This window comes from Gymnodraco acuticeps, unplaced genomic scaffold (genome assembly GCF_902827175.1).
Source record: "Gymnodraco acuticeps unplaced genomic scaffold, fGymAcu1.1, whole genome shotgun sequence".
NCBI classification, from domain to species: Eukaryota; Metazoa; Chordata; class Actinopteri; order Perciformes; family Bathydraconidae; genus Gymnodraco; species Gymnodraco acuticeps.
In genome coordinates, this window is record NW_022990270.1 from 331926 (window position 1) to 359506 (window position 27581).

At 41.2% G+C, this 27581-nt stretch overlaps 1 protein-coding gene across 2 annotated transcripts in view; it reads left to right on the forward strand.

The window, feature by feature from the left end:
- The window catches only part of cylda (cylindromatosis (turban tumor syndrome), a), a 48347-nt gene that overhangs the window by 3277 nt on the left and 17489 nt on the right, over window positions 1-27581 (forward strand). The window contains exons 3-12 of one of the 2 annotated variants that reach the window (XM_034220814.1): window positions 1523-1834; window positions 6948-7053; window positions 8374-8475; window positions 12825-13213; window positions 17382-17547; window positions 18573-18714; window positions 19222-19344; window positions 21029-21120; window positions 21482-21548; window positions 25086-25218. In XM_034220814.1, the coding sequence (XP_034076705.1) occupies window positions 1523-1834; window positions 6948-7053; window positions 8374-8475; window positions 12825-13213; window positions 17382-17547; window positions 18573-18714; window positions 19222-19344; window positions 21029-21120; window positions 21482-21548; window positions 25086-25218 (1632 nt within the window). The remainder of the gene's footprint in view (window positions 1-1522; window positions 1835-6947; window positions 7054-8373; window positions 8476-12824; window positions 13214-17381; window positions 17548-18572; window positions 18715-19221; window positions 19345-21028; window positions 21121-21481; window positions 21549-25085; window positions 25219-27581) is intronic. The other variant, XM_034220815.1, reaches the window with a different exon arrangement.

Sequence of the window (27581 nt, forward strand, 5' to 3'; positions counted from 1 at the left end):
CAACCAATAGGTTCCTGGAGTGTGAGTCTGTTATTTTAGGCTCAATTGACTTTAGTGTCTACATACATAAAAGGGGGTAAAATGCAAAGAGTGCAAATAGATTTATTCCGCGTCTCTCTGCTTTCATCTCTGCGTTGTCAGCTTGCACTTCTTGTTGTTGTTGTTGTTGACAACCCTGAAACAAATCGTTTTGCTGACTATTGTCGAGCTATTTTGGTTCCTGTGTGGAGCTTTCTGTCAATAGCAGCACAAGGCAGAGCTTCCATGGCAGAACGAAATGCTAAATATTCACATTTGTGGGACAGTTGCTATAAGAATGTCACATCTCATCACCCTGTGCGTCATGTTTATTTGGACGTGTGGAAAACGCAGGATTAAATTACGTAGGTGTCGAAACATCGGACTCTGTTGTCTGTGGGTTATGTCCTTCACATTGGTTGAGAATGTCAGTCTTTTTCTAACCTTTAAATGTGGAGATCGACAAATATAAATGTTGTTTCAGAGAAGACTCGAACAAAGCTGATCCAGCAAAGTTTTGATAACATTTGAGTTCCTGTTAACTCTTCCTTTTATCTGAATACTAACGTGCGTATGTGATGCCATTCATGCTGTACTGCATGTACAGTACGTAACACAATACAAAGGGTTGCTTATCGCAGCACAAAGTTGTTGTTATTCTCCCGAGTCCAGCTGGAGTCTTCCTGAGTGGGCAGACAGTAGCTGCAGCTTCAGAGCAGCACATATGCTTCGGATACAATTCTGTATCTATGCCCTTACCAAATAGAAATGACACGATCGACTGTAAAGCCTGCGTGTGAGGAAAGAAGCACAATCTGTTACGGCACGCTTTGTGAGAACATCTAGTATGTGCCCGAGCTTCTTGAATGCATTTATCATCGCAGCAAGTCATATCCCTGCTGCAGTAATCGATCATACTCTCTGATGCTGACTTCCCTGAAGGATGCTGAGTAAGCAGCCTCGCTACCTGCCCTACTTTTTATGACAATGCTGCTGCTCCTCTTCTTTCTATACAGTTTCCCATCATCCTTTCTTTCAGAGTTCTTACGGTCATTCCAAACCTGGAAAAGTCATGGAAATTCAAAATGCTAATTCCAGGCCCTGGACAAGTTATGGAAAACAATATGTTTCCCAAAGTCATGGAAATGTAACTAAAGTTGCATCGAATATAATTTATGTTTTATCTAATCGCCGAAATAGTAATTCTATAATGATAATAAATACTGTATCGTACCGTAATGAAACGTAAAATGGCATTTAACTGACGAGGTGTTTTGCTGGTGAGAGATTTTAGTGGCTTTAGCGTGTAGATGCTAGTAAGTAATTTGATTTGTTTTAGATAGGCACGACATGTTTCATTTGCAGACCTTATTTTCCTGTTCCATGTTAAAATAAACCATTTTCAGTGGTGCCGCTGAGAAAGAGTACTTTTTTTGGTCATGGAAAATGAGGTAAAGGTCATTGAAAAAGTGTATGAACCCTGTTCTTTACTTCCTTCTCCCAGGAGGAGGGCCGGGGCCAGGGCTTCACCGAGGGATCCTACCAGGGACGCCAACTCTTCCGCTGTGAGGATGAGTGCGGTGTGTTTGTGGCCCTGGACAAGCTTGAACTCTGGGAGGATGACGATGACGAAGCTTTGGGTGAGCTGGAGGTGGACCACGTGAATCTGGTGGAAGACGACCAGGACTTTCCTCCTCTGGAGATCAACTCCAGGGTCCTGGTGCAGACCCGGGACGGGCCGGAGAGAGGGACCATCATCTTCTGTGACCTGCTGCCCGGGAATGAGAGCCTGGGCTACTATGTGGGAGTAGACATGGTAAGTAACGCCTTCTCTGAATAACTAGAGAAAAATAATAGACACATTCACAAAGGATCCGCTGCTTTTGTTCAGTGAAGTTTGAGAAATTAAGCTCTGAAACTTTTTGCTTCAAGTTTCAAGGCTTTTATTATCATGTGTGCATAGCTACAGTGTAGTTATGACAATGAACATCTTAGGTCACAGGCTCCTCCAACAGTGCAACACAATAAAACAGATAATAGTGCAAGTAAATAACATAAAATAGAATATAATAGAAGTTGTGCAGAATAGTCAAGTAGGGATGGGTATCGTTAAGGTTTTAACGGTACTACTACTTTTATCGATACCGCTTATCGGTCCGGTCCTTTAACGGTACTCTTATCGGTTCTTTTGGAGAAAAAAATAAGGTAAACTAACTAAACAAATTGTGAACAAAACTAACATTGCTTTTTATTTAAATTAAATACATAATATTTCACATCAAAATAAACAACAACGTTTTAACAAATCGTATTAAATAATCTGATGACAGAATTGTAAACAGAATAGCTGAAACTTTAACAAAATAAATAACTCAGTTCCCTCTAATCATTAACCCATGTTTGAATAATGTAGTTAACTCCGTGTGTTGCTGCTAGCATACATAACACCTGACGGGGAAACGTTACTCGTGGATGGGGGGCTACAGAGCTACTAGAAAGACAGTCGAACCCGGTGCATTCCTCCGTCTGGATGTGGAGCACTTTTGATAAATGTTTAGACAAATTGCTCGTGTTACCGCACTTACATGCTAAACTCTTATTGCACTTTAGGCAACGAGCATCGACACGGCTATAGTTTAACCACACCACGGAGCGCGTTCTCTCCGCCATCTCCTCCGTGTGTGTGTGTTGCTGCATGAAGCAGCTGCGTGTGTGTAAACTGCCCCGCCCCCTCGCACACAGACGGGAGAGAGATCGAAAATACTAAAAATAATCATAGAAGCATTTTGCAGTCTTTTTGCATGTTAGAAACGGAGTTGGTGACACTAAAACTGCAATATAATCAGGGCTGCACATAACTGGTGCGCAGGTGCGCATGCGCACCTCCGCCAAAAAAAGAGCACCGGGTCATTTGAAACAAAGCGCATTTGCGTACCAACATTGAGAGGGAGAGAGAGAAGAGAAAAGAGAAAATAGAGGAGAGAGGAGAGATGAGAGAGAGAGAGAAATATATTTGCGAGTTGCATATGAACCATGATATGAACTCAGGGCCGGCCCGTAGCGCTGGCTAGATGTTCGCCTAGGGCGCCAGATCTGGGGAGGTGCTGCGCTGGCAGTTCTGGGAGGGAAAAAAACATTTTGACCGTTGGGGCTCATCCTAATTCTCGGCCTTGAGGTAACAATATTCACAATTAAGTAACTGTAACACCCTTTTCACCCCGGTTACACGTTTCATTTGCCCTGTACGATGGGCGCTGTAAGTGATGAAAATGTAGGATGTTGGCTTATCTGGCGCCCGCAGCTCACAGACAAAATGCGAGTGAGCGAGGGAGGGAGGGTGGTACCAGCGCTGTCGTTATTATAATCTGGTGCCGTGCTAGCTGCTCTAACGGATATAAGAAGAATATGTTTCTACAATAATGTGGAGGGAGAGTCCTCTCCAGTCAGACTGATAACTACAGCTCAGTGAGGTAAAGTCTAAGTTCAAACGGTTTGGTCGCAATTTATGTAAACACATATTTCCAAGGCACTCCTTTATAATTATTGGGATAAACAGGTTTTAAATCATTCCAATGTATACTATAGGACAGTAACCAAAAATATCCTTTAAAACTGGAGAGATTAAAAAAAAAAGCATAAATAAATAAATGTTGAGGTAAAATAAGATATGAATGAACACAAATAAAATAAGTTACATTCATTTGTTATTGGCTATGGTAGGTTATTGGTTATGTTCACATACTTATTTGATTACATCCACTTGTCTAAGATGACAACAGAGACTTTCGACCCAAACCCAGCTGTTGACTTGTGGATGCAAGCAGCTAATCACAGACTCAACCAGAGAGGAAGAAGTAGGCCTACATCATCAGCTACCATGTCTGACAGAGAGGAAGACAGTGAGGAGAACAGTCAGGAGGGTAGTGATGCTTGTAGGATTACTGGTCGTGCTAATGTTGTCTTGTGTTCACCTCTGCATGTGTGTTCTGTGTTCACCTCTGCATGTGTGTTCAGTGCCGTGTGTCTGGCAAATAAAGTCAAGACCCCCTCAAAAGTTACGGTTTATTTCATTTTAAGGATGAGCACCAAGCAACATCTCCAGGTGCTCCTTTGAGAACCAGGGCAAAAAAGTTATGTGCACCCCTGATTATAATGTTTGTGTAGCCATAATACACATGACATATATTTTGTACATGTCTCCAGTACCGATAAAAATACCGCTAACGTCGGAGCTTAACGGTACCACGGTCTTTAATAATTCAGCCCCGGGGCCCGTTTAATACCGGGGCTCGGTACCCATCCCTATAGTCAAGTGATTGGAATATTGATATATAAGTTGCAAACAGATGTTATAGGTGTTTATCAGTCTTGTGGCCTGTGGGATGAAACTGTCCCTTAGATGACTTGTTTCCCTAAAACAGCAGTTCAACATTTTGGGAAGTATACTTATTTGCCTTCCTGCTGAGAGTAAGATGAGAAGGTGAAAACCACCTTCATGTTTTTCACACTGAATAAAAAGTGATGGCCCAACAGCTAGGCTAACTCATTTAGCATAAAAGACAACTTCGTCCATGTGTTAAAACCAGAACTTGTTATGGTTATTAGTTGGACTATCGGTGGAGTTATTTGTTTGACGATGTTTTGGAAGCAATCAGTAACTTTTGTGAGCAGCTTGAATTGCTTTCACACGACAACAGTGTTTTAGTTAGTGTCATTTGGTAACAAAGTGGAGGGAAATATACATAATTTAAAGCTTTCAGTGTTTCATAAAGAACTCAAATCTCATCACCTGGTCAGTGTTACATTTGTCTGTTTCTAAAGAGAGATGATGTAATGTTGTTAAATGTTGAGTTGCTCGCCTCAGTAGAGGGCAGCACCATGCAAGTTTCAATTTTAATAGATGAGGAAAGTTATGTAACTAAATATCTTCTGTCATGACTTGCTGACAACCATGTTTCTGTACCTTGTGGCACTACATTATGTCTGGTATCTACTGTACGAGGGCTGCATAACTAATCTAACTTAGCGACACGGCAACATCGAGCAGTGCTATATTCACAGGAAACACAATATTTGTTAAAGGCTCAATCTTTAGTATTTTAGAGCTGCTTTGATATCCTGGCCAACAAATTGTATTCTACAGACTTTGAATATACTTTATGTTTGCTATAGATCCTCTTAAATTTGTAATATAATATTTTAATATGCACAACATTTCAACTCTCCCCAATATTGTGAATCATATCACAACTGCAATATTAATTATCAAACTGATCTCAATTAGTTATGTTTTCCAAATCGAGCAGGGCTAGTATCTATGACTACTGTTGTCAGGCCGGAGAGTTGTTGTGGTCACAGGGAAACTGAAACACATAACTGAGGCATTTGACGGCTGATCGTTAGCAGCAGCAGCAACAACAACAACAACAACGACAACAACAACAACAACACCAACAGCAGCAGCACTAGCAGCACTAGCACTAGTAGCACTAGCACTAGCAGCACTAGCACTAGCAGCACTAGCACTAGCAGCACTAGTAGCACTAGCACTAGTAGCACTAGCAGCACTAGTAGCACTAGCACTAGCACTAGCAGCACTAGCAGCACTAGTAGCACTAGCACTAGCACTAGTAGCACTAGCAGCACTAGTAGCACTAGCACTAGCACTAGTAGCACTAGCAGCACTAGCAGCACTAGTAGCACTAGCAGCACTAGTAGCACTAGCACTAGCAGCACTAGCACTAGCAGCAGCACTAGCACTAGCAGCAGCACTAGCAGCAGCACTAGCACTAGCAGCAGCACTAGCACTAGTAGCACTAGCACTAGCAGCACTAGCACTAGCAGCAGCACTAGCACTAGCACTAGTAGCACTAGCAGCACTAGCACTAGCACTAGTAGCACTAGCAGCACTAGTAGCACTAGCAGCACTAGTAGCACTAGCACTAGCAGCACTAGCACTAGCAGCAGCACTAGCACTAGCAGCAGCACTAGCAGCAGCACTAGCAGCAGCACTAGCACTAGTAGCACTAGCAGCACTAGCACTAGCACTAGTAGCACTAGCAGCACTAGTAGCACTAGCAGCACTAGTAGCACTAGCACTAGCAGCACTAGCACTAGCAGCAGCACTAGCACTAGCAGCAGCACTAGCAGCAGCACTAGCAGCAGCACTAGCAGCAGCACTAGCACTAGCAGCAGCACTAGCAGCAGCACTAGCACTAGCAGCAGCACTAGCAGCAGCACTAGCACTAGCAGCAGCAGCAGCACTAGCACTAGCAGCAGCACTAGCAGCAGCACTAGCACTAGCAGCAGCAGCAGCACTAGCACTAGCAGCAGCACTAGCACTAGCAGCAGCAGCAGCACTAGCAGCAGCACTAGCAGCAGCACTAGCACTAGCACTAGCACTAGCAGCAGCAGCAGCACTAGCACTAGCAGCAGCACTAGCACTAGCACTAGCAGCAGCACTAGCAGCAGCACTAGCACTAGCAGCAGCACTAGCACTAGCACTAGCAGCACTAGCAGCAGCAGCACCCCACTCAGTGCATCTGAGCCACCCACACAAAGGCAAGGCAGTCACGCAGGGAGTGAGGTAAAGACTCAGTGCTGTATGACCCAACAGCATGGCAGAGGGCCAGCAGTGAGGAGAGCCCACTGCTCTGCCTCTCTCTGCGTCCAGCCTCGCCCTGCCTTCGCTAGCTAGTGGCACCGTGCTCACGTAGGATATCTTCCAGTCCTGGATTCTTAAGCTGAGGGAGGAGAATAGTGTGGCTGTGGAGAAAGTAGAGCTGTCAGGGGGAACATCTGGTGAGCAGTTTGGATCACAACAATACAGAGCATCAATAAGACAGTAGGAGGGGAAGAAGCACGTGTGTGTCAGAGATGAAGAACGCCTGGCAGAGTTTACATGGTTCTCATGTCTCCAACTCTTTCAGGACAATCCCATCGGGGACTGGGATGGTATGATCGATGGGAAGCTGCTGTGTAATTTTGCCAGTTTGGAGCACACTCGACTCGTACCTATCTGTGACGTAATGCCAGGTGAGTCACGTAGAATTTGTAACAAAACTTCCACCGTTGTTTCTGAAAACATTGAGCTGTCCCTCTCTTGAACCAGCTCTGAGCGTTCGGAGTTTGTGTTTTGCTCGCAGCGGGAACAGAGAGCCCTTTGTGTTGATGTCTCTCTTGTTTTTTGAAAGTCAAGTGAGATACTCGGGCTCTTTGTTCTCCACGTTGGCATATTGAATGTTTATATGTGCGACTGACGCCTCTCTGACTTTTCAGACACGCATACAGATGTTTTATAACATTAGGATTCTTTATTTAGCAAATTCATTTTTCCTTTCAAACCTTCTTCTTGCAGTTTCTAAACAGCAATACATGAAGTCAAGTGTTATTACTAAATACAGCTAGTTTCAAAACTACACCCAAATAAAATGTTTTAATGCTTATGTGTCATGCTTTCAGAAGTAGAAAGACTTTGGTCTGGAAATACTCCAAGACAAGTGAAAGTCCTGACATCAAAATGTTATTTAAGTAGAAGTACAGAAGTGTTGTCAACTAAATGTACTTAAAGTATCAAAAGTAAAAGCACCCCTTGTGCACAATTTCTGTTATTAAAGTATTATATTAATACATTTTATATTATTCGCTTACAAATACATAATAGCCTTTACATGTTTTAGTTTGTAAATATTGAGACCATTTTTGATTATTTGTACCAGCTATATTGGTAGGATAGTTCTGCTTTATATCAAATAAAAAATAATATTAAATATATAATTGTAGTTGAGTAAAATGTACAATGTTTGTTCCAAAATGTATAAAGAAGCATAACATGGAAACACTACATAAGTATGATTAAATATTAGTACAGGACTTGAGTAAACGTACTTACTTTCCAACACTGCATGCTTGTGATACTAGAAGCTGCAATCCTCTTTTGTGACTTCTGCCTACCGTATGTCCAAAGTGAAAGCTAAAAAACACTTTAAAAGTTCAGTTAAATAAACATCTTTAGTCTGGACTCTGGACCCTAACTAAAGCAATGCATCCATTGTCAATGAAGTGTTGAATGCTATGTTATGACTTCAGTGTCATAACTTAAAAGTTGAGCGAAGGAAATGAAAATAGGGTCTTTAAACTTCTTATTGGATATTGAATTGTGATCTCAAACTTGTTTTTGTTGAACCGCAGTGACACATTGAAACTTTGAAAGCCATGAAGTAAAATGGAATAAGGTCAATGTAAATTCACACACAAGTTGCAGTTGCGCTGTGAAGACTTTTGCTGCATGGTAGTTTTTCGCAGGCTGATAAGCGTGTCGTGGCTCTAATGTGGATTTATTTCTGGGCCGTGCAGATTATTCCATGCAGGACCAAAGGCTGCAAAAGCACAGTTTTGCCCCCAGAGGCACCAACAGTGAAAAGTCGTCCTCTGGCCAAAGCAAACCAAAGAGCAAAGGTACACCGGTGTTACGATACTCACCTCACTGACACACACACCTCTGGGTGTGATGATTACTCTTGACAAAAGGGGCATTCCAACAAAATTGATTTAGTACAGATGGTACAAAAAGAAATGTCACAATTTGGGATTTGCCAGTTCTGAAGATCCCTCTGAGGCTAGTTCCGGAAAGAGGAAGTATTTTCTTTCTTTTAGAGAACTCATTGAAACTGTTTGTCAATTTTGAAGTAGTTTAGGAATAACAACCTGAAGAAGAGTTGTGATGGAAAGTCCCTTTTTATAAAGATAATCATTATAACGGTTTTACTCCATATTGCTCAATATATGAGAAACTCCCGTTGCAGTTTCATTCATTTGATGTGAATCTGTTCTCTGATTGCTTTTTTGTTTTGTTTTTCTTTTATGGAGAAAAACTGCCTACAGTTGCTGATTAATTGACATTTTCCCCTATAGGTTACCCTACCCTGCTTTTCTTACAGCACACACACATATTCTTCTTATCTTTCTGTGTTTTTTTTCATGTACTTGTGTTATTTACAGGATTAGGGTCATCAGTGTGGCAGTAGAAGCAAGTCTGAGTTTTACTATACTTTAAAATGGCAGCTCTGTTGACCCCCCCGCCCAGTCCAAATCCAAAAGCACATGGTACATTGATGAAGGTAAAAACGGGAACTCATGGGACGTCAACCCTCTCACCGGCAAGCTACTGTTTACAGCAAGCTACTGTTTACAGCAAGCTACTGTTTACAGCAAGCTACTGTTTACAGCAAGCTACTGTTTACAGCAAGCTACTGTTTACAGCAAGCTACTGTTTACAGCAAGCTACTGTTTACAGCAAGCTACTGTTTACAGCAAGCTACTGTTACAGCAAGCTACTGTTTACAGCAAGCTACTGTTTACAGCAAGCTACTTGATAATCCAAATCACTAAAGCACATGTTTATTGGTGCTTTTAAAGTTTAAATTCCTAACATTGGCAGGATGACGGGTAACTCTTGGACTAAAAGACAAATCTTTTCTGGTTCTTTGGGTTGCTCTTAATAGAAATGTTCTCCAAAAGGGCAAATAAAAGTTGTGTATGGAAACCTGTCACTCCCACCTGCTAAAAGAACGTGGAACATAGCAATGTTTTAATGATAAGTGGAGTTTTGTGAGCTAATAATAAATGAATAAAGTTTGTTATAAAACTAGTTTAAAAAAAAGGTTACTTTAACAAGTTTCCTATGGTATCCAAAAAGTTTAAAACCTAATAGTGGTGTGAATCTACTGGAGAGTTAAGTGTGTATAATATCATTGTGTTTATTATTAAAAGTTATCATCCACTCTGATGCTAAAAAACTAAGGTTAACTCAAGACAAAGGGTTATATGTATTCATGTTGAATGTGCACAAATACTAAATCTTTTAGCATTTCAAAATCATCACTGATTTAAAGAATAACAAGTTGAAGTCATAAAATAAAATCGCTGCCTGTTACGTAACGTCCACACGGTTCCGTTGCGTGCTTCAACGGAGACGCTTCCCATTCACTTTGAATGGGGTGACGTCACGCTTTGCCGAACTGCATTGTGGCTTCGACGGAAGCGTCAGCCAATCAAATCATATGCCAGTACAAGCTCTAGTCTAGCCAATCAAACCGCGTGCTTGTGTGTCCGGGGTGGGAGATTAATGTGATTGGTTGTTGGCAGTGGTGGCGCCAGGGTATGGCCGGGGTAGGCTACAGCGATAACAAGAAATGGCTTAGCCCCACCATGAAAAATGATGTTAAAGTAAGCAAAATAAATTAAATAATAAGCAAAATGTTGAGAACACGGCTTGCGAAAATATACAGGTCGTGTCCACAACACACAAACTGATCCTGTGGCGTTTCACTGTCAAGGGGGGCGATATAGCGTGTATGTAATTACATTGTAAATACTGACTTGAGCCCCACCACTGTATGTGTTAGCCCTACCATAGATTACCCAACACAAATACTCTGGCGCCGCCACTGGTTGTTGGTCGCACGCCAGACACGCCCACCGGCAAGCTTCAACGCGACGGAACCGTGTGGACGTACCGTTACATCATTGAAATTGGCAGCCTAAGACTAGCTGCCGTTTTATTTCTCAGAAACCTGCCAACATTAAAAAAAAAAAAATGTAGACAGAAATAAGTGGTCAAACTTTTGTGTAATTCTTCAACACATTAAACAATAATGCTTCACACAACGTTGACTTGCTGTGAAGCATTACTGTCATCAGCAGCAATGTACAAGTTATTCTGTAGAAATCAAAAACATATATATATAATGCGAATTTGTGAATTCTTACATGAAGCAATTATTTTCCCATTTCTTCTTCTTATTATTATTAGTTTATCATTTACCTAAATATTTATACATTAGTCTATTTCTCATTTAGTTAAAGGTTGAATTACACGGCACAGCATCCTAACATACTTTAGTGCGTCATTATGAAATATCTTTGACTTGACTTGATTCCTTTATTATCATTTCAGCAGCAAGTAAACAAAGCATCGGTGCTAAGTCCACCATCCTTCTTCACCTCGCTGGCTAGTATAAGAAATACCACCAACACAACTGATCTGTGAACAGAGATACTTTCTCAGTAGCTTACAGAAGTGGTACGTTTTAGATTTATGGGAGATTAGTATAAATATGATTTGTTTTAATTAGCTACCATTAAAGAGTGTTTTTGTATTTTGAATTTCCCTTTATTTTTACCAAGTGGGAGAAATAGAGTTCCATACATAAGTAAACGTACTGCAAGCATGTGTAGTACGTTATGTACTGTAATTACTGTATTGTGGGATACAATAAATGAAAAAGTCTGCCCCATAGGTGGGTTGCATAAAAACAACAATCAGTAGCTTGTTGCAGTAGCTTGCTATAAAAGACCTTTCCACCACCCTTGTGCTTCATCACCATTTGATTGTGGTGTTCCACCTGCATGGAGTAATCGGTGTCGCCCTCAGGCTTTTAATAATGCTCAGCGCTGCAAATAACTCCTTAACTGGCTTCAGACACAGTTTGAATATATCTGTGTAGTACTATTTGCACGCCAAAGCATTATTAAATACCTTTAATTCTAGTGTCGGCCCTGACTGGTGCAGTAAGTCCATTGTGTCATTTTTCTTTCTTTTTAAGCGGGGAATCACTTTGCTCATGTCATCACCAATACGTGCCAGTTGTGAATAATAATGTTTCCTGTAGTGAAGATGGTGGAGGCTCACAGCACTCTGGATATTAACTCTAATTATTCTGTGCGTTATCACATTCTGGAAAATATATATCGTCCAAAAATGTATAACTGCATACCTACAGTATTCACACTTCACACATCCACCAATGAATTAGAAGCAGAACAAAGACATACCTCAACATCATGAATCAAATGTGTGTTGCCTCCTGTTATGACAAAACAGAATACCTGAGTGCCTGTAAAAGTATTTTAAAAATACTAATGCAATAATTAGTGGGGGTCAGTCATAAATAATTGATGGGATGTTTTCACAACTGCTTACTCATCCTGTGAATGTGTAATCATTTCCATCTCCCTCAGGGTCACTTCCCACATTTTGGGTTATTGTTTTGTGTGGTTATGGTGCTTTTCATTTCTGTCACAAAGTCATCAGACTTTCCTCCACACTTCTCTCAGGATTGATCAGAGTAAGCATGTATCCAAATCACTCATGTCATGGTGGAGTGGCACACCCCTCACTAACACATTGTTTTAAAAGAAATAATCAGAGTTTTGTGAATTGTACACAACATTTAAAAGTGCTCATAGCTATTTTTTTTGCACACCAGACATCTCGTATCAATGAAGAGCATTTTCACACTTAACCCACATATTTAAGTCCCAATGGTGGCTTTATCTTCAGGAATTAAGGAAAATAATACATTCTTAAAATCAATCTGCCTGATATGCATGTTTGGAAGAATTGATGTCCATTGACAAAGACTTTTCATCTTTAAAGCCACATTCCTCAAGCGTGCAGACTCCTTTCTTCCTTTTACACCATAACTAAACGCCATGGAAATCTAGTTTTGCTGACCTCTAGTGGTAAATGTCAGTATGAGTGATTTTTATCTTGATTAAACTTAAATTCAAATTCAGATAGCTTTATTGTCAAGAACATAAAGACAAACCGTATTGCCAAAAATATAAAATATATACATTTGTAATATATATTTATTTAGCAGATTTTTTTAATGTTTGAAATAGTTGTGAAGCTATAGTTAAATAACTCTTTACAATACTAACATCTCCACAACAGTGTCCAGACACCCTGCTGTGTCTTTACACTAAAATAGACCCTCTGCTTGTTTCTTTCCCTCCTGTAGTTGGGGAGGACCCCGCCAAGTCGCTCACTGACACACCTCCCGACTTCAACCAGTCCCCCCCTCCCTCCCGAGCCCCACCCTCCGCCACTCTGTCCACTGACAACAAGTTCCACTCGCTCCCCTTCAGCCTGAACCGTAAGACGGGCCCCATCGACAGCATGAGCCACGGCCCCCTGTCGCTGTCCGTGCAGTCGGTGATGGGGGAGCAGCCCGAGCCCCCGTCGCCCGCCGCCCCCCCATCGCCGAGGCCTTCGACGCCCCCCCGAGGACAGCCCGGTCTGGAGGTGGGCTCTCTGGTGGAGGTGAAGGAGAACCCCCCTCTGTGCGGGGTCATCCGCTGGGTGGGCCTCCCCCCCGGCCTGCTGGAGCCGCTCGCTGGGCTGGAGCTGGTGAGCAGACGCTTCATTTGAGACGGAAATAACAAATAAAAGATTTAAAGAAATTGGAAGAGGATAATTTAATACACTTAAGAAGTTAATGTAATAAATTACAATATGAACATCAAAAAAATTGAATAAATGATATCAGAAACAGGTTTATTACCAGGTAGGTTGACACCTACGAGGACTTTGACTTGGTGTCGTATTGACATAAGACGGGTTGTACAGACTTAGTATCGCCAGTTATTGTTTTTCCAAAAAAATTTGATGCATGATTTTTTTCGGTACTTTTGATCTTGAGATACCTACTGACCAGTTACATCTAAACATATTTATAGAGCTCTTAATCATGCAGGACCATAATGTGCCACAGCGAACAGCTTATTATTAATAATACATTTGATTTATATAGCGCTTGATCATCGTCAGTGTATCGAGTGATTATCAAGTGATTATCAGTGTAAATCAGCACCACTCACTCGCCACTCTTTTTATATGGTCAAGCTATTTCTGTTAGTAATCACTGCTGTTGTTGGGTGCTTTTATCTGACCAGTGATTGCAGAAAGCCTTGCAACCTGAACCCCCCACCACAGCCTGAAGTACAGCTGCTAAATGCTGCTACTAACTCTGATTGACTGGTGGAAAGGGTTGCAAAAGTAATGACATTTCCCTTGAAGTTTTGGGAAATTTCCAAGGGAATTGAAGACAGGGGAATCAGGGTTTTTTCCCCCTCAAAAAAATTATCCTTTTATTATTTTCGGCGCAAGAAATGCATAAAATACAATGTCTTATTGCATCGCCGTAGTTTGCCCATTCAATTCAATTGTAACATGCTTGTGTTTAGCAGTGGACCCTTCCATCACATGTACAGATCATTTGAAAGCATCTCATACTCGTCTGCGGGGTCTTAAAAAGTATTAAAAGTTGATAAATCAATTTAGCGAAAATGAAGGCTATTAAAAAGTATTAAAGGGCATTTTCCAAGGCATTACATTTTGTAGCTTGTTTTCAATAAGTATATAAATGGTCCAAAGAGGTTGTATTCTACAGTCTGCCTGAATGTAATCATTGCGTAGGTGTGTAGTGTGATTCTGTGTAGTTTATTGATGGCATCCCGTTGGATTGGACGTCATCTGAACAGGACATCGCACGCTCACTGCTTGATAGCACGCGAAGGTCCGTTTACGCCGGTTGTTAAACAACATCGTTATGGGGAAATGCAAGTCTGCGTCCAAACGGTTGGAAAATAAGGAGGAAGGACAATCAATACTGTGTATAGTCAATGTGAGGTAAAGTGTGTCGCCAAGGTAACCGGATAAAACTCAAAGTGGCGATGAGGTCTTAAAATGTATGGAAAGGGTCTTAAAAGGTTTTACATTTGACTTCAGGATTCCTGCATGTACCCTGTCATATACATTTAGTTTACATTCAGGAAACTCAGCCGAATGACAACCACCTGCATGCACAGTGCATTCTCACATTGCGTGTTTCTGAATTTTTCTGAAAAAATGTAATATATTTTTTATATTTTGGGTAACTGAGATGACAAATGGGCCACATTTTGTTAAATGCACCATATTCGTCACAATCACTTTTCAAATGTAATCAAATTCAAAACCTTTATTTATCCAGGTAAAATCCCATTGAGATCAATGATCTCTTTTTCAAGGGAGACCTGCAGAAAACTTTTCATCAAAGTGGTAAACAAAGTTACAAAGTATCCTTAATAAGACCTAAAGCATTTGGAAAAAGTCAGAATACTTTCAGTCAATGCCTTTTTCTGCCAACATATGACATTTTTACAGTAATATATATATATCAGAGTTCCCGTTAGAATATTTTTTCGCCGGTCAAAATGTCCGTTAAAGTTGAAATCTTCCGGACAAAATGAGAACAGTGCCGGTCAAAGGTCTTCTTTGTTATTTATTGAGCTTTAAAACAAATTGATATGATTCAATATTAAACTAATTATAGTAGATTAACTACATTATTCAAAAGTGAACAGTAACTTACAATAACACGGGAATAATAAACGGAGCGCTCTCTCCCTCTCCTGACAGCCCGTCAGTATCATGCAGCTCGCGGATCAGTAATGAGTGACCCAACAGTAAAACTAAACATATCTATAACTAGTTTAGGTAGTTTGAGAGGTCATTAAAATAGCTACGTGTGATATTCTAACCTGGTGTGTGTTTTGTTCGCTCACCGCTGATCATGCAGAGCTGCGTGTCGACTCGTCAGCAGCAGCTGATCTCTCTCTCCCGTCAGATTAGACTTCACTCGCGTTTATGTCCATATCGATCAGATCCAGCTAGTTCTAGCTAATGATAGGACTACCTGCTTATTAAAAGACACCTAAACAATAAGTGTCGCTATGCAACCGGGTGAGGCCACAAAGTATAGCGCAGCATTATGCATTTGTTTACATGCCCACCGGAACCCCGAGGCATTACCAACAGAGCAACGCACAATCAACCCATACAGGAAATCTCTTTCTCCATATGAAGTGTTAGACATTAGAATTGACTATTCTTGTCTGTCACATAAATGGTGCAAGTTGCGCAACTGATGTGGTATTGTATGGGCTCAGAACAGTCTCATAATACACACATGCACACAGAAGGATTCAAACTTGTATTTCCGGATCCACACTTGTGTTTTTCAATGCACACACAAATGTATTCCGTTTACATGTAAATAAAATCCAAATACAGAAAAAAGTTTTACATATGTATTTTTGATCCTCACATATTTGTTTTCCGTTTAAAACCGCTGCACCTGCAAACACAAACAGCTTTCTGTGCACGGATCGCTGTGCATTCGTGTGTGGGTTTTTTGAGACTCCCCTGACGGTCAGCCGATTCGTACTTGTAATTTTTTCTATCTATAGCCAATCAGATGTCTCCTAAATTCTAAGCCAATCACATGAGCGCGCCCCCACGAGGGTAGATTTCTTGCGTTCATGACGTAGTGCTTCATGTACGCATTTTGCGCAGTCCGGATCTGACAGCTCCATGGAGCCTGCCTGCAGGCGCTAATCTCAGGACACCCTCCACTCTCAGTACAGCGCCACTTTCCGAACAGGAAATGAACGCAAATACAAGCCTTTATATTATTAAGGTACAGCGCCACTTTCCAAACCATTGATGAATGCTTGTGTACACAAAAACGGCAGGCAAAACCGTTTTAAATGTGTGTTTCCTGTATGGCGAATACAGCTGCTTTATTTATGTCTGTATGAAGTTGTTGTGAGTGTGGAGGGAGCAGCTACAGGTTAGCTTAGCCTAATCGATCAGTGCACTACGAAGCCAGTGCTAGACAGTGACCTGTTAACGGGGGGGGAGCCCCACCGGTCATTATCGGCCGATATTCACTCTTAATAGTTTGATCGGTGCTCTCTATAAAGGCCGATCAGGAGAGCTGGATCTGATCGATATGGACACGCGAGTGAAGTATAACCGGACCCGAGAGAGAGATCAGATCAGCTGCTGAGTCTGATGGAGACACGCTGCTCTGCAGTGCATGATCACCTGAAGCTCCGCCCTCTGTTTAGCGAGCTGTCCGGACTGCGCAAAATGCGTATATGAAGTAATCTTACCCTGGTGGGGGCGCGCTCATGTGATTGGCTTAGAATGAAGGAGACATCTGATTGGCTATAGATAGAAACAATTACAAGTACGAATCGGCTGACCGTCAGGGGAATCTAAAAAAACCCACACACGAATGCAAAGCGATCCGTGCACAGAAAGCTGTTTGTGTTTGCAGGTGCAGAGGATTTAAACGGGAAACTAATATGTGAGGATCAAAAATACATATGTAAAACTTTTTTCTGTATTTGGATTTTATTTACATGTATATGAAACGGAATACATTTGTGTGTGCATTGAAAAACACAAGTATGGATCCGGAAATACAAGTTTGAATCCTTCTGTGTGCATGTGTGTATTATGAGACTGTTCTGAGCCCATAGTATTGAGCTAAACGGAAATTATTTTGAACGGACACTTTGACCGGAGAGATTTAGATTTGCCGGTCTTCAGCATATTTTACCGGTCGTAGTCCGGTAATTACCGGCTAACGGGAACTCTGATATATATATATATATAGACATTTTTATTGATTGGGATAAACCCCACAGTCATAATGCAATGACATGACCTTGACTTTCTCTTGCAGGAGGAGGAGTGTCCTGGTTGCACTGACGGCACGTTCAAAGGCACGCGGTACTTCACCTGCCCTCCCAAAAAAGCTCTGTTTGTGAAGCTCAAGTGCTGCCGGCCCGACTCCCGCTTCCCGTCCCTGCATCACTCCTCCAACCCCATCGAGCGCTGCAACTCCATCGGTAAGTCAGCAGCAGAAACGAGACGATAAAAGGCACCTGTTTGTGTCCATTAAAGGTCACCCAAAATCCACTTCTTCATGTCTCTTCTACTCAACATGTGTCCCCTCTTCTTCATGTCTCTTCTCCATCAACATGTGTCCCCTCTTCTCCATGTCTCTTCTACATCAACATGTGTCCCCTCTTCTTCATGTCTCTTCTCCATCAACATGTGTCCCCTCTTCTCCATGTCTCTTCTACATCAACATGTGTCCCCTCTTCTTCATGTCTCTTCTACATCAACATGTGTCCCCTCTTCTTCATGTCTCTTCTACATCAACATGTGTCCCCTCTTCTTCATGTCTCTTCTACATCACCATGTGTCCCCTCTTCTTCATGTCTCTTCTACATCAACATGTGTCCCCTCTTCTTCATGTCTCTTCTACGTCAACATGTGTCCCCTCTTCTTCATGTCTCCTCTACATCAACATGTGTCCCCTCTTCTTCATGTCTCTTCTACATCAACATGTGTCCCCTCTTCTTCATGTCTCTTCTACATCAACATGTGTCCCCTCTGTGGAAAGAGACTCTGAAAGTTTCAGGAACAAAGATTCTCTCTCTTTTTGTCCTGATCCATTTCTATAAAAACCTGTCTGAAAATGAGCTGATCAGATTTTGGCCACTTTATGATGTTTTGGCTTGTGTACCCATTAGCCAATCAGCAACCAAGGTAACCCCCCCCCTTTATCACCTGAATCTCCTCCTAGAGCACCATTGAGTTCTTTGTAACCTCTCTCTCAGAGGGGCGTGGGGAGGGGCTCCTTGTTTTCATAGATTCTAAAGTAACAGGCAGAGAATCAGCACTTTGGAAACAGGGCTGAAACAGAGGGGATTATGGGTAATGCTGCAATGATCTGTTTGGTGTTTGGAGCCAAACACTTCAGAGACATGTTTTGTATATATCTGAGACCTATAATATATTGATGAAAAACAGTATGATAGTGGACCTTTTAAGGCTAAGTGTTTAAACCTGTACTGTGTTTTTGCAGCATTTGGGGGGTACCTCAGTGAAGTAGTGCATGAGAACACGCCTCCACGCACAGAGAACGACGGTCTGGATGTCATGGTTGGAAAAAAGAAAGGCATCCAGGGCCACTACAACTCCTGCTACCTGGATTCAACACTCTTCTGGTCAGTGTATTTTAGTAGATGAGCTGCAGTGCATGCCGTGTTATTCTATTGATTGAGTTTTTGGCGCTTCCTCCGCCTGCAGCGCTGAGATTGCCCAGAGGCAGAGGCTTATTGGTAAACTGTTTTTGACTTTGCCCACTGGCTCTCACAGGAGTGTGTATTCCCGCTGAGAGCAGTGGGTAGATCTGTTGTTTACTGCCAACTCTGCCAAAGGGCCATTGAACAAAGCAGTCAACCTCAACGTCTCCACCGAACTACAGGAGGTCACTTTAAAAGGCACTTCCACCAGTTTGGAGTTGTTTAGCTTTAAATTGGACCACTCTAGAAATCCTTCATTCGTCCATCAGCAGGGAAGCTCTCCTTGTTATCGCATGGGTTTACATTCAAGATAATATATCAATAATAAGTGTTTTAATTGCAAAAAGCCAATGAACGTAGTAAATCCTAATTTATCTTAGACTAGATAGATAAAAGAAACATGAATAATGATTGTTTTGTGCTCTGCAGTCTGTTCTCCTTCAGCTCCGTTCTGGACACGGTTCTCCTGAGGCCGCGATCTAAAACCGATGTGGAATATTACCGAGAGACCCAAGAGCTGCTGCGCACAGAGATCGTCAACCCGCTGCGCATGTGAGTCAATGTCATTCAATGCAAACATAATGATGCCATTTATTGTAGGATTTGAAGCATCTGTTTTAGGCATGTTGTTCAGATTTGTATACAGGATACCTAAGACTGTTCAAAACTAGAAAGCTTAAGTTTCTCTGGGACTTTTAAACAAGATCTTTCACATAATATAAAATCAGATACATTTAATTTAATATAATCTGGAATATGTTTTATATATTAAAAGATTTGGCTGGCTCGTTATAAGCTTGTGTTTTACATTTTTAAACGTTTTGTTTTATTGTTAGTTAAAATCTGTTCTAGACTAGAATGCTAAATTGCTTGCACATGCTTTCAGATAAATGAAAAAAACCAGAATGTGAAATACTGTAGGTTGCATTATTTACTTCATCATGTTACCCTGATTATAACATGGGAGGCTGTGGCTCAGTGCAGTGGTTCCCAACCTGGGGGGGGCCAAAGATCGCAGGGGGGGGCGCCAGGCCTCAGATGATTTGAGGCCAAATATCATATTTAGACTTTTTTTTTTTTACATATAATTGTAAGGCAATACATGATTGTCACTAAAAGCCTTGTCTCTACATTACAATACAATATAAAAAATAATTGACTAATTAATTTTAATAAAAATTCAAGTTAGTATTAAAGACAGAAATGTATAATTCTTTCTTTAATAGAAATGTTTCTTCTGCCCGTTAAGTGTCCAAACCAGGCTTTTCTGGATAAGCGCATTTTTAAAACATAGTCATTGTCCATGCCGGTTTCAGTTGGATTATTTGTCATAGTTGCTCGAATCAGATCGGTCTCCTCCATTTTGTAGATTATTTACGACTTTTGAATCCACATAAACACATCGGCGTACTTTGAGCATGTGTTTTAAACAGTTTAATCCCTTTGTGAATTGTTTCCACTTCCGCGCCGTCCTTTAATTTCTTCATACAGCGGGAATCCAAATGAATTAATCCTGAGTCCAATAACCATCAAAGTCACTCCAATAGTGCTCCTTAATTACGCTTTCATCCTCCTTTAACAACATACTTCACATTCATCCAGTTTGAGACTTTGAGACTTTTTTGAGACTTTGAAACTTTAATTACCGCTGTTGCGCTGTTGTGTGTGTGTGTGTGTGTGTGTGTGTGTGTGTTGTGTGTGTGTGTGTGTGTGTGTGTGTGTGTGTGTGTGTGTGTGTGTGTGTGTGTGTGTGTGTGTGTGTGTGTGTGTGTGTGTGTGTGTGTGTGTGTGTGTGTGTGTGTGTGTGTGTGTGTGTGTGTGTGTGTGTGTGTGTGTGTGTGTGTGTGTGTGTGTGTGTGTGTGTGTGTGTGTGTGTGTGTGTGTGTGGTGGGGGGGGCGCGCGCAACTTCCAACAGGAGTCATTTGGGGGGGCTCTTGGGAAAAAAGGTTGGGAACCACTGGCTCAGTGGGTAGTGTGCTGGACTTGGAATCAGGGAATAGCAAGTTCGAGTCCCACTGCAGTCAGCATGTCGTTGTGTCCCTGAGACACTTCACCCCAAAGTGCTCCGGTGGGGATTGCCCACAGCACTGAATGTAAGTCGCTTTGGATAAAAGCGTCCAACAAATGACATGTAATGTAACATCTGATGCAGAATGTCACTAGCAGAACTGATGTTATAAAACCAAATGTCATTTATTTTGCTGAGTTGTAACTTGCTTCTTGTTTGTCCTGCAGACATGGGTATGTTTGTGCCACGAAGGTGATGAAGCTGAGGAGGATCCTGGAGAAAGTAGAAGCTGCTTCTGGGTTTACATCTGAAGAAAAAGGTAGGAGAATGAGACGGTAAATTGTTTAGTGGTCTTTTTAAAAATGTGTCTTACTCTTCCACTCATTGGGTTTGAACATTTCATCTTCTGTGTACTGGTGGAGAATCTGAATTTAGATTTTACTTTTATTGAATTATCTGCTATACTTGTAACATCAAAATACCTTTTTGAGGATAAAACAAACTCTTTAGGAACTGTAAAATATAATGAAATGCTGGCAGTCACGAGTCACACAACAAATCCGCTATTTTTAAATATCACACACATTCATGCTCTTGAGTTTTCAGTTCCTACGGTCTGCACTGGATTTAAACACCGAAATGTAAACGGAGATCTCATTTAAGTTCATGTTGTTCTGCAGATCCTGAGGAGTTCCTCAATATCCTTTTCCATCACATACTGAGGGTGGACCCGCTACTCAGGCTAAGGTAAGCGCGAGTTTCAAATCCCCTAAATAATGTGCAGAATGACACAAAAGTAACGAGCCTGGGGACAGACATGGTGGAGAAGAAACTCAAAGGTTAGAAATGAAAAAGTCAAGCACTGATGTCTTAATGTCTTGGGCCAATTTCAAAATAAAATGTGTCCATAAAACGAGCCTCTCCCTGACCTCGTATGTTTTTTTTTAGCTGAAGTCTTTCGCAAGGGGAAGCAAACGTTTCTTGGGGAAATGCAAAAGTATATATCTATTTTCTCCATCTTCTGTTCCTCTTATTCAATTGTTTTTGCCCGATGTATCTTCCCAGTCTTAAAAGGGGACCTATCATGCAAAATGCACTTTGTGATGTCTTTTATACATAAATATGTGTCCCCGGTGCATCAGGGAACTCACGCAGCGTCAGAAAATAAACCCTTTCTCTTTTCCTCCGTACCCAAATCTCTAAAAAACGGGGGTACAACGAACGGACACAGATTTGCTGCCGATAGTACGTAATTTCGGAGGGTGGACCCACAGAGAGTTGCTCTCAGAAACAATGCCTGACGTGTTTTGGACGTAATCTCGTTTTTGTTTACATTAGCAAGCCTCGCTAACACTCAGAGCTAACCTGTACTGGAGAGCACATGTGTTTTAAAAAGCAGGAAATAAAAAAAGAACTCACCTTGTGATAAACCCGCAAGAGAAAAAGCATTTGAGCTCCATACTGTTTCAGAAATAATCCTTGACGTGGTTTAAACAGGATGTCGTTTTATCACAGCAGAATTTAACTTTATCTCCGGTAGAATTCTGATCAGGCATTAGCTCCGCCTCCTCTTTTTTCTATTTTCAAGCTAAGGACCCAAAATCCGCGTTTCTCTAACGGGCTGAAACAGAGGGGTATGAGGGATTTCTAAAATACATGATCTGTTTGTATTTTGATCAAAACACATCGTAGATATGTTTTTATTAGGGCTGTCAAGTTAATAATAATTTAAAAAAAATAACGCCACTAATTATTTTAACGCGATTAACGCATGTGCATTTGTTGTCCTCGGCCACCCCGTAGTTTCAGAGCGCATCGAGTTTAAAATACCATCTACAAGCTGATGCTGACAGCCCCGCTCCTGCTGCCCGCTTGCAGCAGACCACACTTCCTCACCGGCAGGCCCTGACTGGCCATCGGGAGGACCGTGTATTGTTGTTGTTGTTAGCATCTGGTCCTAGGTAGCTGCGCTAACGGATACAAGGAGCTGTTTAAATGAAAACATTTTGCCACAACTGCGCCGAGCACTTGACTTTATGCAGGAAGCCAGACAGTGGGACATTGTACGAAAAGTCAGCACACTCAGCTCGGATAGTGCGCAACATGATCGCAGCGTCCAGTCAGCTCCCGTTCGAGCATATGCCTTGAGTTGCACATAGCTCCAACGATCACACACACACACACACACACACACACACACACACACACCACACACACACACACACACACACACACACACACACACACACACACACACACACACACACACACACACACACACACACACACACACACACACACACACACGCAGACTCACACACACTTTCCAGAGGTTCCAGGTTGAATTGAGGCGAATATTTGTAATGTTCAGAGGTTGTTGTGTTTAATATTCATGAGGATTGTTGTCATTGTTCAAATGATAATAAACATTTGCATAAAGCATATTTGTCCACTCATATGTTGATAAGAGTATTACAAACTTGAAAAACATTCCTCTAAGGTACATTTAGAACAGATAAAAAAAATTGCGATTAACTATGGACAATCATGCGATTAATCGCGATTAACTATTTTAATCGACTGACAGCCCTAGTTTTTATATATCTGAGACCCATAATATATGCCTTAAAATAGTGTGATAGGTGCACTTTTTAAATCAAAAGAGAAATAATGTTGACATTTTTTAACCGAGAAGAAGCCATGTGATACACACAATCCCTGTGTACCTACCTCATGGCGTAATGAAGATATATCTTTGCTTTACGCTGCTTTGCAGACTCTGCAAATATATTTCCAAACACATCAGCGCTAAACCACATAACCATACCAGACCTTTTCTTAAATCTGCAGTATGCAGATTAACCGGGGCATTAAGTTTCACTTCTGCTGCAGAGCTCAGATGGAGTGGCAGACTGTGTGGTTTAACTGTAGGAGTTTCTTTGATCGCGTTATAAAAACTCCCTCTAAGGTCATGTTTAAGGATGTTTGCCATTCAGATGAGCCGAATCAGGTCTACTGAATTAAAAGGTTGTGCATTAGTGTTTTAATAGGAATTATTTTATGCCAAAGCCGAGCAGTGGCAGTTTTAAAACTGTCATTTAACACGACTCCTCTGAAACATGTACCTGGTTTAAAAATAAATACTTGAGCAGTGTGAAATCTGGCGCAACAGTTTATCAGTGACAGGATGCAGATGTGACAGAAAATGTGGTGATCATATCTCGAGCTGTTAAATTAAGCGGCCTGTTTTCATCACTATGTGAGGTTGACTTTAACTGCTTGAAAATAAAAAATAAAACACCCGATTTCTTTTGATTAAGCTATTTAGTTAGATCATGTATATCCAATTCCTAGATAAGTCCAAACAAGTTATTTAGAAATGTCGTTTTTGAAAGATTCTGTACAGTAGTTCATCAATTTACAGGTTTGATCAAAATGTGGGTACTCCTTTGTATCAAATTTCTAAATTCCCCAAAGATAAGTGTTACGTTCCCTACTGGACCCAAAGAGAAGTAACAAAACACAAAAACAACCAGGCAGGAGGAAAAGGAGAGGAAACCGGTTTGTGAAGCCACAAGATGGACTTCTAATTAAACAAAGAAAAAGGGCTCACCAGCCAGCTTGCAAAATAAACTAGAACAACTTTCTTTAAACAACAAGTGACTACATTAAACAAGGTACTCCTAACAATGAGCAACACACACGTTAAACTAGGCCTCACACAGAGACGGAGGCCGTTTCTCAATCGCAAGTAAAACTGCTGCAGAGCAACTATTTCAAGTATACTACGTCATCGAGTGGGGCCGAAGGACTGTTTAAATGCCCAGAATTCTGCGCCACTCGATGACGTAGTATACTTGAAATAGTTGCTCTGCAGCATGTGTACTCGCGATTGAGAAACGGCCACAGACACCATGCTGCACATGTCACACATGCAGCCAGAGGAGAAGGAGAGAGCCACTGCAGCCTTCCTCGGGTCCTTTATGGAGGCCCTGATTGGGGATTGGGAGCACCTGAGGGAGAGGCTGCACCTGGAGACAATCAGGGAGAGAGAGAGAGAGACACACACAAGTGCGCACACACACACACACACACACACACACACACACAAGCACACACTAGTAACAATAAGCTAGGAACAGATCTGCTTTTATTCCAGTGAGATACATATCACTTGGTTACAACAGGAAATGCTTTTAATATCTGCACTGACTACAGTTGTTGTTTTATCCTAATCTACTGAGAAGGATGTGAACTTGAACAAAGCCTCGTGTTGTTCTGCAGGTCAGCGGGGCAGAAGGTGCAGGACTGTTACTTCTATCAGATCTTTATGGACAAGAAAGACAAAGTGGGAGTTCCCACAATCCAGCAGCTGCTCGAGTGGTCCTTCATCAACAGCGACCTCAAGTTTGCAGAGGTGAGTTTCATTTAGTTTCAGCTTGTTTTGTACCACGGATTAGCTTGATTTGAGTAGAAAGATTGGTGATATCGTGGTGTGATTGGTCTGATTATCTTTGCTACAGTTTGTTAGTTTGGTGCCTAACCCTTTATAAGAATCTGAGCATACACTAATCTACGCAACGTTAAGACGCCACCCAGGTTGTGTTCCCAATGTGTTGTGCTACAAAATGACTTCATGGGAAATAGCTTCCTTTTGAATACCTGATGTTTTTAGTTCGACTTAAAGTAACAGTTCTCAAAATACAATATGACATCAAGACTAATCACAACACACTGAGATTCTTTAAATGTAGAGGTTAACTGTCCCATACAGTAATAATAACATTATCTTAATTTAAAGAGTTTAAAATAAATGTCTTCAAGGCATCAGTTGTGTGTCGAATATAATACTCGTTCGATAAGTTTCAGTATTAATTATGTTGAATGTTTGAATGTATTTATTCAATAAAAGCAGACCTGGTAATGTAAATGGAGTGTAAGGTTTTGGACATATTTCAATACATAGTGTGCTATAAGCTATTAACTTCTGGATGGCTTTGGGGTCTTAATCTTATCAAACTAAAATAAATACATTTTACACCTCTAATCCATCTTAAAATGCACCTACGGAATTGTTATCTTTTCAAGTGTGTGAAAAGGTAATGGCTCCCCCTTGTGTTAATAGTATGTTATTTTTTTATTAGGGTACATGGGTGCATTAGTTATTGTTCCTTTTTGAAAACAAAGTGTATTAAAATAGATTTATCATTTGGTGTTGAGAGAGACTTGGAGTAGAGATTTTGAGCAGGGAGACATCTCCAAAAAACGAAACTACATAGAGAGGCAAAGTCCCTGTCTTTCCGGGGGACCTCCATGGCAGTGGTTCCCAACCTGGGGGGCCAAATATCGCGGGGGGGGGGGGGCACCAGGCCTCAGATGATTTGAGGCCAAATATCATATTTAGATTTTTTTTTTTTTACATATAATTGTAACTCAATACATGATTGTCACTAAAAGCCTTGTCTATACATTACAATACAATATAAAAATAATTGATTCATTCATTTCAATAAAAATTCAAGTTAATATATTATAGGCATAAAAAGACAGAAATGTATAATTCTTTCTTTAATATAAATGTTTCTTCTGCCCATAAAGTGTCCAAACCAGGCTTTTCTGGATAAGCGCATTTTTAAACATAGTCATTGTCCATGCCGGTTTCAGTTGGATTATTTGTCACAGTTGCTCCGATCAGATCGGTCTCCTCCATTTTGTAGTTTATTTACGACTTTTGAATCCACATAAACACATCGGCAAAATCCGGCTTACCTTGAGCATGTGTTTTAAACAGTTTAATCCCTTTGTGAATTGTTTCCACTTGCGCCGTCCTTTAATTTCTTCATACAGCGGGAATCCAAATGAATTAATCCTGAGTCCAATAACCATCAAAGTCACTCCAATAGTGCTCCTTAATTACGCTTTCATCCTCCTTTAACAAAATACTTCACTTTCATCCTGTTTGAGACTTTTTTGAGACTTTGAAACTTTAATTACCGCTGTTGCGCCCCCCCCTTGTGTGTGTGTGTGTGTCTGGGGGGGGGGGGTGCAACTTCCAACAGGAGTCATTTGGGGGGGCTCTTGGGGAAAAAAGGTTGGGAACCACTGCTCCATGGGACCTTATTTTGGAAAAAGTATGTATTGAAGTCAACGGAGAGAGAAAGATTATCTTTCGATCCCGTTTGAATTGTGCCACGAATTACACATATGATGTTTGTCAATTTAAAAGATAATTTTACAAGTCAAAAAAATTAAAATGTGTCCTAAAACTGTGAAGTAACACTTATTTTTGTGTGAAACCGCTCCATGAACTACAACTCCCATCTCGCACCACACACCAAGACGGCCGTCACGTTGGAACATTTCACTTCTTTCTTTCAGAATGAGGCAGAAAGTGAAAATCACTACAAGTCTGGCCATGTTGAGAACTACATACACAAAAGGGGAGTTTGTTGGTTCCTAAGAGCCAGCACCGGGACTCTGGGATTTGTAGTCTTTCTAGTTGCGTATTTTTCATAATCTTATATTTCAACAGTTTTACGACAAACTGTTACTTTTTTGACATGGAAATTATTTTTTAAGATTGACAAACATCATGTGTGTAATTCGTGGGACAATTCAAACGGGATTAAAGATAATCTTTCTCTCTCCATTGACTTCAATACATCATTTTTCCGAAATAAGGTCCCATGGGTCGGAAGTAGATGGGCGGGACTTCGCCTCTCTATTGCAGAACTGAAATGTCACTTCCTAGATCAAAAGCAGCTTCCACTGCTGATGACA